Genomic DNA, 14,932 nt, shown 5'->3' with positions numbered 1-14,932 from the left:
AATAAATATCTATTGACACTTGTACAATTGAATAAGATCCTTAAAAAATATTTACATTGTAATAATGCCAATTTTTGATTGATGTAACAATCTTGCTAAAACTTCTTCTAATTAAAAAATATATTTATTTTGACCATCTTATGCAACTCTATAACCAAATTATGAAACACAGTATTAGCATAATATGTGAGGCCGCACAGGGCGGTATTACCGTGGCCAAGAGTTATTTGGGGTTTCCTAAATTAATGTCTCAATTCTTAATTTTTGATTCATCTCTTGTGTTATATATCTCATAAGCCGTCTGATTTGTTACGTGACGGCCTTTGTCATTGCAGGGCTCTCATGTTCTATGTTGCTAGGACACTATTTTTACCGCAGGCTCCTTCAGCTGCTAAAGGGCCCTTGAATATTGGCCCTCCGGTGTCATTGCCATTTAATACAGTGACAAATTGTCACATTTGTCTGCCAATAACAGAGACATAAGCCACGCAAATTATTGGGGAATATTAACCCCATGATGACATTTCACTTCCTATGAAGAATAGAAAGACAAGCACCACAAGCAGTTACGGTAAGAATGTATCCCCATTTAATGTCCCCTCTCCCACCCCCCTTAGACACAATATTTCCAGTTTGAAGTCAGTCAATGTTTATGTCACCGTGCATAAGAATCTCTTGGTATGCTCCGATTTTATGAACATTCAGTTGCCGCATTGTGACAGAAACAACGAGGCTTGCACCGAGCTTACATTCACTTGCATTAAATATGACTTTTGGGTTCAATAATTGCCTGCAGAGTTATGCGAGGGGATTTAATTTAAATGTACAATGCGTTAATATTACAAGATAGAAGTCATTCATGAGTCACAAGTTCAACAGTACAGTCAACACACCACACTTTTTTTTCACATTATTCAATCATTAAGTGTTTTTTTTTAAACATATATATTCGTCTGGAGGAAATGTTCATATTTGGCACATGACTCGCATTCCGTAACAGCACTTTCACACAAACATTTTCGTGACGTTTCGATACTGTGCAAAAAATGAAAAGGATTTTTCCTCCGGTTCTACCAGAGTTTGGATTCAAGGCAATTGTTATTCCATTAACGGCTTGAGTGAGTTTTAATGTGACACATCCTCTGGACTGTACCAAGTATACAGAGGGGGGTGCTGGGTTCTCCAGTTATTTGTACATCATTAAAAAGATACAAAACTAAGTACAGGTTCATTCAGGTTTAAAAAAAAAGAAAAGGAAAGAAAAAATAAGCAATTTCCGATACGTTTCCAAAGGCATGGACTAATTCGAGCGTCGTCATTCAGCCGTCGGCAGAAGCAACGTTACACCCTTCCGTTTTTATGTTTTGACTTCTATTTTTGGCAGAAAGTGGATCAGGTGCCTGAGAAGACTCGAGCACCTCAATCAAGGCCTCCCTGGGCAACACCGGATCATAAAAACAAGAGCAGCTAGAGTGTACCATCTATAAAGGTGTGCGTGCGTAAAAACGCTCGAGCGGGAAGCAGCCCCCGCGGTTAAACGCGCGCATTTTTTATACTGCAGAGACCTTCGAACGGTTTGAAAGGTGGGAACCGGGCGACTTTTTCATCGTGAGAAATCATCATTGTTATCGGCGGGCGCTTTGGCGAAAATGTAACGACGAGCGCGACGGTGTTGTCAGCGGACAGCGTCTCCGGCTCGTCCGCTTGGTTTACTTGGACTGAGGTAGCAATTCACAGACGGCGTGCATAGCCTGGCGTGACCTTTGAACTGGCCACCAACGACTCCCAATAATCTTTTTTTTCTCTTCACTCTTATGATGTTTGTTTTTTAAAACAAACCTCCTTTTTTCTTACAACATAATTAGCATTCGGCACAAACGATGCAGCATTTCTATCATTTTGTAATGAATTATGACAATTTTATTTTGATAGGGCTCCAACTTTTTTTGAAGTGTTTTTTTATTTTTAATTCCTGGAACATTACGAGCTTTTCCCTCACTAAAATGACAGATTTATTCGCAAATTATGACTTTTTTAAATGTTTTCCAGCATGGCCTTAATACTCTGCAGTGTAACATCCGGCCTTTAACGCCAACCCGTGGTGACTTTTTAAATACGACTGAATTTAAAAAAAAAAAAATTAATTAAAAACGAAGAAAGCGAGCGCCTTCAATGTGGCCGATGTCGCCACCGTGCGCCGTAAGCCACCTTTGTGTCTCAGAACATTCTCCGCACGGTCATGCTTTGCGTTTGTTGACCACAGAGCACGCGCCAAAAGGGAACAGAAACATTCAAAGTACTGTAAGGCATGCCAGCAGAGTCCGCGGCGTCCTCCCTGCTCGTCACGCTGAGAAAAAAAAAAAAATGGGCGAGTTGGCTGCATGCGCTTTGCCATGTGAGCGCTCAGTCACGTGAGTCCTTCTCAAGTTCTGGCAATGGCTTTGGTCCGTCCAGCAGTTAACACTATTTACATACTGGTTGAAGAGAGTCCTGGTTCCATGCGAGGCTGTACAAAAAAAAAAAAGAATAAAAATGCAACAGGGTGGGGGGTCCTATCTGCGGGAGGAGGCCAGCATGCTGCCCGTGGAGGGCGTGGTGGCCGTGGCGCTGTAGTGCGGGTAGTTGTCGTTGGCCGGCGGGCCGGCCAGGATGGAGTTGCCGTTGGTGGGCGAGCAGCTGAGCTGGAGCTGCTGCAGCCGTCGCAGGTACTCGGCGTGGACGGGCTTGTGGCTCTGCAGCACTTTGATGGCCTCGTCCACCGTGAACCATTCGCGCTTGCGGCCTGCCGGCGTGGGGGGGCGGAGACAGATGACAAACGGTCAGCGGGTGGACGCCCGGGTGCCAACGGAGCCGCGCTGCTGACAAGGCTCAGGCGTCAAATAAATACATTTGAAATCACAAACTACAAAATGTGACGGGAATCAAACCTATGTTGACCGAGTCCTCCCACGCCTCCAACGTCTCGGTAACGGTCAGCACGTAGACGTACGTCCGGTGCTTCCGATCTTGGTTTTGCTTTTGGGAATGAGAGGAACGGCAAATTAAGAGTCGAAAAATACAAGCCTGGAACTAAGAGGAAGTGGGGATTACTTTGAAAAGGAAATCTGGTGAGATGTTAAAAGGTTGCTCGTGGGGGGTGGGGGGGGGGCAAAGAACTTCCTGGTTCACATGTAGTATTAAATTCTTACCTCAAACACGCCAAGCAGACGTCCTAGCTTGCCTTTGACACCAGCCTGAGGAAAAATAAACAGAAAGCTTTTTTTTTAATGATATGCTTGTTTGGACGTTCTGAATCAATTCAGAGAAATTGAGACGTGCCCCCCCCCCCCCCCCCACACACACTTTGCCGAGCGGGCCGGCGATCGCTCGGGAATCCTGCGAGGATCCAAGTTTAGACCGCAGTCATGCCTGAGAAGACAAGGGTCTCGGCGAGCGACACCTCAGCCGCAAATACCCTCGGTGTGTGACGCAAATCATGACCTTAGTGTGCTCAAAGGCTACAGCCTCATGCATACACATGAGAGGGGGGGTGGGGGCGCTCCCGTTCTATGTCCCCCCCGTCAGCCATTATTTTTCTATGTCTCTTATCCGTTCCATTTCGTCGCACTATGCACTGCCATGAAAATAAAGCTATTCCGTTTAACCCCCCCCCCCCCCCGATTTACCTCCTCAAAGACTTCCCGCACCGCCGCCCCACAAGGCTCCTCCTCAGGCTCCATCCCTCCTCCGGGGACGATCCACTGATCCGGGTGCCGACTGCTGCTGACCAACAACACCTGCGCAAAAACAACAACGGCAAAATAAGCACACAATATACCGCTAGCGCTTTGCAAAGGCAGCCATTTTGTCTCCAGTTGCTTATATGGTGCAGCTATACATTGACCAGTGGGGGCAAGAGGACCCCCCAAAAATAGCCTAAGGACGCACACTCGCGGGCTTGTTCTGATAAACTGCTGACTTAAGGTTTGGCAGCACCCAAAATATTCAAATAAAAAAAAAAATGCTGCTTGCACAACAGACTGTGACAGTCTCGCGTGTGATCGTGCCAAAATCGGAGGACTCGGCGCCCTTAATGGGATTTGGGCGGCGAGCGATATGCTTCGAGAGGGGTCAGGGCGTCTGCAGAGTGCTTCCTTTTCGGACATGTGCCGCCGGAGAACGGAAATTGAACCCCGTTTTGCTTCCAATGTAGCAAGTTGACACATTATTTTGTTATTGTTAAATTTAATGTCCTGCGATTCTTTTACGTGCCGCTAGAGGGAGCCCACATACCAATGTCCTTTGGCATTCATTGGTGCTCAGGGTATTTATATTTAATTGGCGTTAGGATGATAAGAGGGAGGGCCCTTGGAAAAAATAAATTCTCTCCCTGGAATCAAAAAGTTTGGGAGCGGATCTTATTGTGTGTTGCCACAACGGTAGCACGTACAGGTGTTTACGACGTACAACAGGTGCGGTGTACAGTATCGGAAAGGTGTACAATGGAACAATGTGACCCACGCGGTGTGAATGAGTCGCTTTTTGGTCACCGGTGTTTGCACACTCGAGCCCTGGCCCTCCTGTGGAGCCTTAGCGGCGTAAAAAAAAAAAAAAAGCTGGGTAGTGTGTACAAAACAAAAATCGGGCGTAGCCGGGGGCCAAAACACAAAACCTCCGCTCCGGTTGCCAGGCGCACGGCGGGGACACACGCGGATCTCTGTTTAGTTTGGCTGGAGGAATGTCGCGAGCCTAATCTACATACTGCAAAGTATGTTTAATGAGGACTTGTCATGTGGATACGCGGCGTTGCCAAGATGCCCATTGGAAGCCGATTTAACGCCGCCACACCTAAAATAACTTTACGATCAAGCAAAATGGCGGTCATGAAAATTAAGAGTCGTTATGCAATAACATCTAAATACTACTACTACATTGCGATGTCAATTTGAATGTGATTAATTGTTCAGCCCGAGTAGTCGAGGGCGTGGCCATACTTTTGCCTGCTGGCTTGGACTTACCGTTAAAACAGCGGCGACAAAAACAAAATAACTCACACCATCATGATAGAGAGGTCAGAGGACAAGTGACAGGTGGACAGAAACCCAGGTTAAATTTGGATAGGGGGGTCACAGCAAGGAGGGGGGGGAAAAAAAAAAAAAAACGAAACCCCAGAAGCTCTGAAAGTGTTTCCTTGACTGTTGAGCAATTGACACCAGTTCCCAGAGTGGCGCTTGCTAGGAGAAGGCGGCGGCACTGGCTCAATTCTACCGCCACTTACAGTAAATCCCCTCAACGGAGGGGCCGACAAATACCACTTTCAACTTCACAGGCGCACTTCTCGGTAGAAACCGCATACGAGCTTCACGGAACTGAGCACAATATTTGACGAGTGTCCAACTACACGCAAACAAGTCAATACTTGCGCCAAAATAAATAAATACATGTCCGAAGTCCTCCTTGACTGTAGTTGGCGCTATACTCCAACAGTTTGACACAACTGGCACGATCATCATCGACATCAGAAAGAAGCTCTTTGTTACGTCATTGCGTTGAATGAAATTTTAGACATCAAAAGTAATCGGTATCAATGATACTCGTACAGGTATCGTTCTGAGAAAAAAAAGAAGTAGCACTGAACAGTGCAAGACTAGCGATGCTAGCCACGTCAGCATTGACTAATGTCAACAATCTTGAGCAGGGGAAGAAATAAACCAATACACCTGCGATCTGCACTGAACGTTAAATCACGGTGGTTATACAATAAGAGGACTCCGAATCACCCCGAGTCACACGGCGACAGCGAAACTTCTGGGTATGATATTCTGGACGCCATAAACACCTCATCCGACCCGTTGAGGAACGTCCGTAGCTGTCAAATACAAAAACGGGACTCCTAAATGTCACACAGCAGATGCAATAGTGATAAAATGCCTCGCACTTTCACCCGGTATCAACAACTAACAAGCCGATTCTCGTAGTTGATGCGTCACAAAGGCCGTGTTTGATTCCCATCTTGCCAATGTGGCTCTTCTTTCACAACAATCGCCTCTCGTGTGTCCAGGCGTGGGTATTGATGGGGCAAAGTCCAACATCAATGGCAGCTTTGGGTCTGAAAAGGAGCTCTTTGTTAACAACTTAAGATCACGGTCGGCGTTGGCGTCAAAGCAAAGTCACCTCTGAGATTACATGAGCGCCAACTCGATGCCAGACTCATAAAATCCGGGCGATCACATGCCCAAATCTGAGCAACTGGAGTATCCTCAGGACGTTCCTTAAAATACTTACGTCCTATCACCAATAACCGTGACGTAACGATCCTCTTTCAATCTAAAAGGACGTTATTTATTTTGAATCTGATATTGAAGCACAGTGACAAAACAAAAATCACCAATATGTCAATCTGCTTCATCCTTTACAATATTATAGACGATTTAGGGAAATTATGGCATATTAATATGCGTTGGGGTCCCATTTCAGTGGTAACTACAGGTGACAAATGAGAATATCAACGCAAGAGGAGAGTTTTGCAGTGACAACAACTCATGTCAGCTCATGCTCGTTATTTACATGCTACGGCCCCTTTAAATCCTCTTACGCACCAACCCTATGCGTCAAACTGGCGGGTCGAGATGCAGTAAAAAACTTGAATGACCACCAGTTACTACACGCTCAAGTAGTTTTATTATCACGGCTGAATTACAATTGAAATAAAATGTCAATCATCCATTGATGTTATACGATATTTACACACGAGTACGTGAGAAATCCCGGTGGACCTACAATAAAGCGCCTCACCGCCTCTTTCTCCGCTGCGACAAGCGCGCAAGAAGGATTTGCGGAAGTATGAATATCACTGTTCAAAATAAAAGCGTTCGGTCACAGAGAGGCACCATTCAAAATGATACAAGCTGGGGGAAGTGGATTATTTTGAAAGTATATATAGTAAAAGTGCTGCCAATTAGACACCCCAATGACGACGCTCATTTTTTTCCTCGACTCCCCAAACTAGCCCAAACTGGATGATCCAAGGCGCATCAGTGGAAAACGAAGACAAAAACAAATGGAAATGATTTAAAATTAGGTCTACATCTACACATGTTGTGACGCATTTAGTGAAATCACGTTTTAACGTCAGAGTTGGTCAAACAAATGACGTTATTTGAAGTCAGTTTGTGTGTGATGAACGGCACGTCTAGGAAGCGAGAAGGCCCCAAAAGTAGAGCCGTGCGTGGCTCATGTACGTAGCGGAGGGCAGCGCACTGCCAAGCGGCTTCCCCCTTACCTCGTCTTCGCGCTCGTTCTTAAAGCACAGGCACGCCGCTCGCTTCTTGAAACCGTCGCCGTCGTACGTCCTGGTCTGGTTGGGTTTCAGCTTCATCCTTAATGGGGTCTTCACCCGAGGTAGAACCGGCGACAATTTGAAAATAAAAGACCGAAAGAAAAGAGGTTAGCAACACAGCCGCCGCATCGCCACCGTCTAAATCCGTAGAGTCCTGAGAGAAGGAGGGGACTAGTTGTGAAGCTCCAAGGCGCTTTTATAAAGTGTTCCTCGGTTGATTATATGCCAGAAAGATAGATCGGACCTCCAGCTGCTGGTTTAAGTTGTCTGTTAAGCAGTGAATGGAGACCCCCGCCCCCCGGCAGGGATTTTATGTAGACGGCCCTCCTCTGGGTCCATTTGCGCATGGCCGCAACCGAGTGGAGTTTGACATCTACAAGCCGCGCCCCGCTGGACATAAGGCGATCTCATTGGATGAGCTGATGGGGGTGGGCGGTGCTCCACGTCAATTGAATGCAAGCTGATTGGATACTTTATCAACCCGGTGATCTACTGGTAACATGCCAGAAACTAAATTTAGGGCAACCATAGCAATCCCCCATCAAATCACAACAGAAAACACAAAAGCATTAAAAAGATTTATAATCAGTTACATGTAATAACTACTCATTTGCTATTACTGTCAATTTAATAAAGTTTTTTTTAAATGCCCTCAAATGTCAGAGCATTCTGATTGGATGCCAAACACGCTCTATGATATTTGGGAATTTCCATGACATCAATGCAGCTTTGATCTTGGGGGGGCACACAATGTCACAATTGAAATCAGTTAAAAAAATACAAAACTTCTCATAAATTATTTATACTACAAACAATCTTTTTTTGTGGTTATACTTGGTGTCAGAAGTTGAACAGTGGTTTCACTGCTGATATTGTTAAAATTACACTGTGTGAAAATTGTACATACAAGTCACATGGAGTCCTCATGACTCATAAAATCAATGAGTTAATTACTCGAGTTGATTAGTCAGCCTAAAAAAAAAGGCTGATATTGCTTTGCGCTATTTGGTTTGTATTAAACTGATGCTGATGAGATCAGCGTCGCTTATATGTGAGTGATGCAAGCAAACAGGCACCACTCCTAAAAACTGCCCCGCTGACTAAACGCGTTCAAGTTAAATACGTCGCAGATGTCACGACACTCCCACGTTGCGCTCGGCGTCAGGCAGCAGCTATGTGATAGCGGTTGATTGAACAATGCGGCGGCTGCACTCATTAACTGCGGTCGCGTGACGAGAAACGAAGAAGCGCAGACTCCCTTGCGCTGAACGAAGCATCGAAATGGTTCAAGGTGCGCGTTGACCCTCCACCTATTGGCTGGGGAGGCTCCGCGTAATAAAAGTTGAGATAACAGAAGGAGAAAAGGCAGACGGCGGCCCTGCGGGAGACAAACGATTGATCAAAAGAAGATTGTCAGACGGCCAACTTGTTTGCGAAGATTATGGCGTCGAAGTTGCAGGCAATGTCCAGAGAGAAAAACGGCCTCCGTTGTTATGAAAATAACACTCGTCGGGTTTGCACGCATGCCTCCCGTCATCTATGATCCGATCAATTGTGGCTTTCTAATCCTCTTAAACTCGGCCTGTCGGCACCGGCAAGTATGTCTTGTTGACATTTTTTTTTATCTTGCTCAAATGTGTTCCTGCTTGTTCCGACAGGGAACTCAAACGATCTCTATTTTACACTGTTGAAGAAGCATGTCACAATTGTTTTGTGAAAAGAAAATCCCAATTTTATTGCATAACATGTGTGGATCAGCACAACCCGTGGCCACCCCCTCTAGTTACCAGGCAGTTTGTGGGGTCAGATCATTTGACCCCACTATTTCTTTTATACCCATCTCCTGACTGATATCACGGGTGCAAAGACAAATGTCAAGAAAAGCCTACTAGAACATCTATCTTCACTTGGGGTTAATCTGAGGCACTTTTAACGGTGGCGGGTGTGTGCTGACTCCCATGTAAGATGAATTTGAACATTAGCGGTTTCATTTTGAACACGGCTACATCCCCGGTTATTGAGGGTGTGCACACTTATGCAACCACATGACCCTCCTCAAAAAAATATATACTTTTTTTAATACCATAGAAATGTAGCATTTGCACAAGGGGTGTGTAGACTTTTCCATTAGACTGTTAGGTAAGTGGAGATTTAAGAATTACAAAATGGAGGCTCTGCTGGGCAACGCGTACGCGAAACATGATAAATATATGCAACGCAAATATAATTGAATGATCTCACCGATTCTGATACTAATGATCGTTTGTTATCTTCCTGGCACAGCAACGGAAAGCAATTCGTGTATCTTCTTTTAGCCCAAGTTTGAAGGCACTAATGGGGGGGGGCATTTTCCGGAGTAGCCGGGACGTCGTCGCCGACGCTAACACCTGACGCATCATTGTCACTTTCCCGCAGCGGTTTTTAATTTCGATAATCCGTTTGGATTTACGCAGACAAAATCTTCAGCCGATTAGCTTAGCCGTCCAGCTACTCGATGAACTCGGCGGCCTCGGATCGGACGGCTAGCTTCCGCGATATTGGCTGCACCTGCACCATGTGATGCTATTCGATACATAGAGGCGTATTTCCACCACGTCTCCCCATAACAGCGAATGTTGCATCGAGATGCAGAATGTAACAGTGCACTATTTTCGGTACGTTTCCCCGTGACATGACTTGACCTCTCATCAGTATTCACACGCTGCAGCAAAAAAAAGCTCCCTGTGAAGACATTTTGTCTCAGGCTCATCCCTCCCCGAGGTGCAGTGCTGATTTATGAATGAGCTGTTATGTAAGGCGAAGGGGGAGGAAAAAAAAAAAAAAAGACCTGAATACAGGCGACGCATGGATGGAGGAGGGAGGTGAGAATGTGTCTGGAATTCCGGTGACACGTTCAAAGGGATTCCGATTTTTTTTTTTTTTTTTTTGGTGCTTCGCGGGATAGTGACGACGCCTTGGTGCAAACTCATTATTATTCGTGGTGACATTTGCTGTGTACTGGGTAGCCCAAAATTGGGCTATATTATTTTGACCCATCGGGTTGAAGATTGTATTTGGGTGATCTGTTTGTTTGTTTATTGTTTATTGAACATAAAACATATACAGTAATAATTTGACAGAAAATAAGGTAGATAAAAAAGTAAAAAGAAAGAAATCAGTCTTCATTCAACACAGTTATGTTCAAGAGAGTAGGATGAAGTAAAAAACTTATCTAGTCCTACCCCGTTATGTGTTTATATCTACTAAATCATTTTTATATCAATCAGAAAACAAAAAGTAAGAAGAAGTCTCCATTAAGGCTCATACTTTACCCTTAACCGTGATATTTTTACAACTTTTGGTTTGTATCGGAATTATATACATCCTCACCCTGGCACTCTTGTGTCAAATTTCTCTTGTATTCATAATGGATATTTCAATCAACAATATCAACTTAGTTCTGATTTATCATGATATGTGTTTATGTTTAGAATTTATCATTTTAACTCTGATTGATGTAGGTTGTTTGTACTATTTTTTTTAGGAGATTAGGCCATGTTTGGACAGTTTTGTTGCACTGAAGTTTCAATATTCTTTATTACATTTTTACAGGACGAGCTGGGTGAAATAATGCACCATTGTTTGAAATTTCACCCTGAATACCAACAATTCCTAATTTTATGAGGATCAGATATTATGAGCATTGCTCTCCCACTATAAGTGTCAAGAGCTTGTCGTCGACTTGTCAGATGAAAATATTTTCCTTTTCGCAAGCCAGCGAGACACAACGCAGGACAACTATGTATAGGACGCTTGCCCATAAACCGCTATCGTCATCGGGGTTAATACTATATCACAAGCTAGGACGTCCGAGCAATAAAGCCAGGCACAGTGATGAGTTAATAATTACTCATTTTCATAATGTTTCCTGCAAAAACCCACTCAAAACATCGGGCTGGGAGCGTTAACATGGCAACCAGGTCATAAACTGCTGTGAAAAGCTTCCAGGGGGGACAACACAGGTGGAGTAGGATGAAAATATTGTAACTGAGTGCTGCACATTCAAGGATTCACACAATTTGACTGGGGTGTACCTCAGAGGGGGTGTTTGAAGAGGTCCAATCCAAAATGGCGCCGTCTTGTGGCAGTCTGCGGAACGGCAGAGGAAAAGATACTTTTACTACAAAGTAGCCGTAATCGGAGCTAGTTATTTAGCGCTTCGTTTACTTTCATGACGCCTTTGGTCAATTTTCATGCAAACTTTTAAGTTTTTTTTTTGCTTGGGATAAATGCTTTTATTCAGGTTACTTATCGCTACATTTCACTTGCTCCATCCATTATCGCGCGTGCCATCTATTTGTTTTGGTTTTGTCAAAGAGGCGCTGCCACACGACTGACTTATTTTTCGGGAGTCCAATTCTAAAGTATAGAGTACAATTTTTGACTCCTCAAAACACACACAGAACGAGTGATTTTTCAAGTACACGTTACTTGAGTGTCATCTTATTTTCATTGGCTTGACTGCGGTGGAGTAATTTCTACCCCTACATTTTCTTTCTCTCTCTCTCTCTCTCTCTCTCTATATATATATATTGCATTTATAAAATTAAGTAACGTGTAAATGTGTGATAATTTAGTAGTAACTTTTGATACCTGACGGTTCTCAGTCGACGACCTCCTCCTGTTGTGCTCAAGCTGTTAAAATGCTGTGGCTCCCTCTAGCAGGGGAAGTTGTGTACTGCAATCCCTTTCCATAAATGCTTCTTTTTAGACGTCAGTCAAGCCAACTCACGAGAATTGCCGAAAAGTAAATGTGTTTTAGCTGTCAAAACTGATCACAAAAAAGAAATAAAAATTAAACAATACACATACCTGTGCAGAACAACAATGACAAAAAAAATGAGTTGACAAACGATGCGTGTATTAAAAGTAGGACAGCTTTTAATTCATGATGATTTCGTACCAGTGTGCACCTGGCTCTTCCATGATACTGTATATGAACACACATTATTCATCTTAAGACTGTAAGTGAGGAGGGGTGTCATTCTCTGTCCATGCATTTAAATAGCAACACAAGGGAAGACTAAGGGCGAAAGGAAGGGAGTGGGGACAACACACGTTAAACCCATCTTACAAAGAAAAACAAACAAACAAAGCCCCCTCCCCCAAGGTCTGCAACAGTAGATTTCTTTCAAATAGATGTGGACTTATAATCTTATTTTGTCCGTCAATTTCAAACATTGACAGTAACGGAGGACACGTCGTGGTTCACCATTCAGACCCCGGTGCTACTGTGACGGTCGTTGTGATGGTCGTTGTTGCAGTTTGCATACAGCTTGGTCCATGTTCGGGCTGGAAGGGGGTGGGGGTCAAAAACCACAAGTGTTGAAATATGATCAGTGGAAACATTTGAGGCAGATATTGTGAGTTAACTTTTTTGGGGAGGGATGCCGACCTGTTTCGATGGCGGTGCTTTCACTCTTCTTCCACTGCTCGGCAACGTCGTTTGCCAGGGGGTCGTCGGGATTGGGAGCGCTTAATAATGCCTGGATGGATAGCAACACTGTGCGGATTTGCAGGGCTGGAGACCACTTCTCTGGAGGAGGATGGGAAGAGGCGGTTCAAAACGGAATATCCGAAAAGCAACAAGCCAGGAGTCCTAAAATAAGCTTACCTTTCAAAATGTCTAAACATATTCTCCCCAGTCGGTCAACATTCGGGTGGTAGATTTTGGTCATGAATCGCACTTTGGGGGCTGCCATGGGGTACTCCTCCGGGAGAAAGAGTTCAAGTTTAAATGTGCCCCCTTCAAAAGGAGAGTCTTTAGGTCCCCCGATGACCACGTGGAAGTATCGTGCGTTGCCTTCATCGGGCGTCGCCGTGATGCCGGGTACGGGTTCCTGCATCAGCCGCTGCGTCTCCTGAAGCGGATCAGAACACACGTCATGACACAGATGGTCAAAATCAGCCACAGTTAGAAGGATTTTGACAAGCGTGGCACAATTGGGACTAGTGAAGATAAATCTGGGCTCCCTTTCATGATATATGAAAGAATCACTGACTCAAATACATAAAATTTGCATTTCAAATATTAAATGCACTCAAATGTGTTCTAATAAAATGTGTAACTAAGCAGCCTGTTGGAGTGGTTTGTAATTACATTTCAGTCCAGTAGATTTTTTTTCACAACAGTAGAATTTTTAGACCGACAATGTTGGTGAAATGTATGTGATATTTGGGAGTATTTGGCGTTCATACATTTGGTTTCAGTCCTTAAGGACTTATGAGCAATACCTGAACTACAATGAATTTAAGATGGTCTCGTTTTATGTCCATGATCTTGTGTCTCTTTCTCTCTCAAAAAAAACCCCACCACACATTTTTGATGTAAAACGAAAAAAAAAAAACCTTGACAGATCAATTCGTGATGATGGTTTTGAGGTTTTCAATGCGATAAACGTTGAGGCCGAAAATCTGAGCATTCGCACAACAACAAGGAAGTGGTTATTCGATGGCGTTTGTCAGTTAGCTTTGTTATGCTAATCGGCGTGAAATCCTGCTCAACTTGATTAAAAAGAAAAGCTGCGGTGGTGGAGCAGGCTGGTGGGCCTCTGCCGGATCCCAACAATAAACTACTTTGAACGAAACTTGACGTTCAACGCGGAATTAAACTGTGATTTTCAACGTTTATAATGTGAAAGCCAGCACCACAGCCACACAGTTGCTATCCTGGCGAATCCCCATTCATAGGTCCACTCGAAACGCGCCGTTTATCTCAGTGTGTTCACACCAGACGATCGCGATGTTAATTTACATTTATAACATTGGAAAATAGATGTGATCCGACGTGGATGAGTGGACGCGAAGGAGCCGTAGTGGCAAACGAAACACTTAAAGCGAGACTAGCAGTTAGCCGCTGAGCTAACCGTGCTCACGTCAGGCTCGGCGTCCCGAGTGCAGCAAAAAAAAAAAATGCCCGTTCGCGTTGAAAAATAACATCGCTGTGCCGTCACGCGAGGACGTTTACCAACCCACGTTCAACGGCGTGTAGCTGGAGTGTACCTTGACAATCCTGCGTGGCAAACCAGCCATTTTGGGTTGGCTTGTGTGTGTCTTTTTGAAATATTTTTAGCTGTGCAAGTCGCTTTCTCTTCAACCTGGATGGACTGAGCTACCGGGGCGGGGCCCACCACGCCCGCTTCCGGTTTGGCGTGACGTCACGGGAAAAATGCCGTCGGTCAGGATCGTCCGCTTTTGGGATTTTCATTTTTTATTGTTTGTTTTCTGATGAACACAACTCACCTGCTGGTAGAAACTAGTACAAATGAAAGATAATCCAATAAAACAAATTTATAAATCAGAGACATGTTCCTACCGTAAGAGTTATCTTTTTCCATCTGTGTATGTACTTAACTCTTCATTTTCTTTTGTTCTGCTCCTCTTCCATTTATTTTCACCTCTTCCTCAAAGCAAGTATGTATAAAAAGTGGGGATTATATATTTACATTGTTCCATAATACACCTCATATGTACAGTGCACACAGCTTTGTTGATATTAAGACATTTTGATAGCCTAAGAATGCCATTGTAGCGTTTCTCTGCGCCCTATTTGAAAAGTAGCTATTTAATTCCTTT

At 44.2% G+C, this 14,932-nt stretch overlaps 2 protein-coding genes across 2 annotated transcripts; both read right to left on the bottom strand.

The window, feature by feature from the left end:
• Window positions 1-800: 800 nt before the first annotated feature.
• Window positions 801-7,706, bottom strand: nudt4b (nudix (nucleoside diphosphate linked moiety X)-type motif 4b). Its single transcript, XM_052056253.1, has 5 exons — window positions 7,262-7,706; window positions 3,666-3,776; window positions 3,189-3,233; window positions 2,928-3,015; window positions 801-2,782 (listed from the first exon to the last, which is right to left on the bottom strand). Exons 1-5 carry the CDS (start codon window positions 7,355-7,357, stop codon window positions 2,553-2,555), a joined length of 570 nt encoding a protein of 189 aa, XP_051912213.1. The 5' UTR covers window positions 7,358-7,706; the 3' UTR covers window positions 801-2,552.
• Window positions 7,707-12,216: 4,510 nt separating this feature from the next.
• ube2nb (ubiquitin-conjugating enzyme E2Nb) lies at window positions 12,217-14,514 on the bottom strand. The gene is made up of 4 exons (XM_052056255.1): window positions 14,360-14,514; window positions 12,972-13,218; window positions 12,753-12,893; window positions 12,217-12,649 (listed from the first exon to the last, which is right to left on the bottom strand). Exons 1-4 carry the CDS (start codon window positions 14,387-14,389, stop codon window positions 12,573-12,575), a joined length of 495 nt encoding a protein of 164 aa, XP_051912215.1. The 5' UTR covers window positions 14,390-14,514; the 3' UTR covers window positions 12,217-12,572.
• Window positions 14,515-14,932: the final 418 nt, after the last annotated feature.

The sequence above is a fragment of the Hippocampus zosterae genome, chromosome 21, assembly GCF_025434085.1.
Source record: "Hippocampus zosterae strain Florida chromosome 21, ASM2543408v3, whole genome shotgun sequence".
NCBI lineage: Eukaryota > Metazoa > Chordata > Actinopteri > Syngnathiformes > Syngnathidae > Hippocampus > Hippocampus zosterae.
The sequence above is the reverse complement of the archived record's forward strand: the minus strand, read 5'-3'. Positions and strand labels throughout refer to the sequence as shown.

Coding starts and splice junctions, on each gene's coding strand:
- nudt4b (XM_052056253.1), bottom strand. CDS start 7,357: ATGAAGCTGAAACCCAACCAGACCAGGACGTACGACGGCGACGGTTTC. Junction 3,234..3,665: donor TGCGGGAAGTCTTTGAGGAG/GTAAATCGGGGG, acceptor ATTTTTCCTCAG/GCTGGTGTCAAAGGCAAGCT. Junction 2,783..2,927: donor GGAGGACTCGGTCAACATAG/GTTTGATTCCCG, acceptor CCACGCCGGCAG/GCCGCAAGCGCGAATGGTTC.
- ube2nb (XM_052056255.1), bottom strand. CDS start 14,389: ATGGCTGGTTTGCCACGCAGGATTGTCAAG. Junction 13,219..14,359: donor TGCCACGCAGGATTGTCAAG/GTACACTCCAGC, acceptor GATCCGCTTCAG/GAGACGCAGCGGCTGATGCA. Junction 12,894..12,971: donor ATGTTTAGACATTTTGAAAG/GTAAGCTTATTT, acceptor ATCCTCCTCCAG/AGAAGTGGTCTCCAGCCCTG.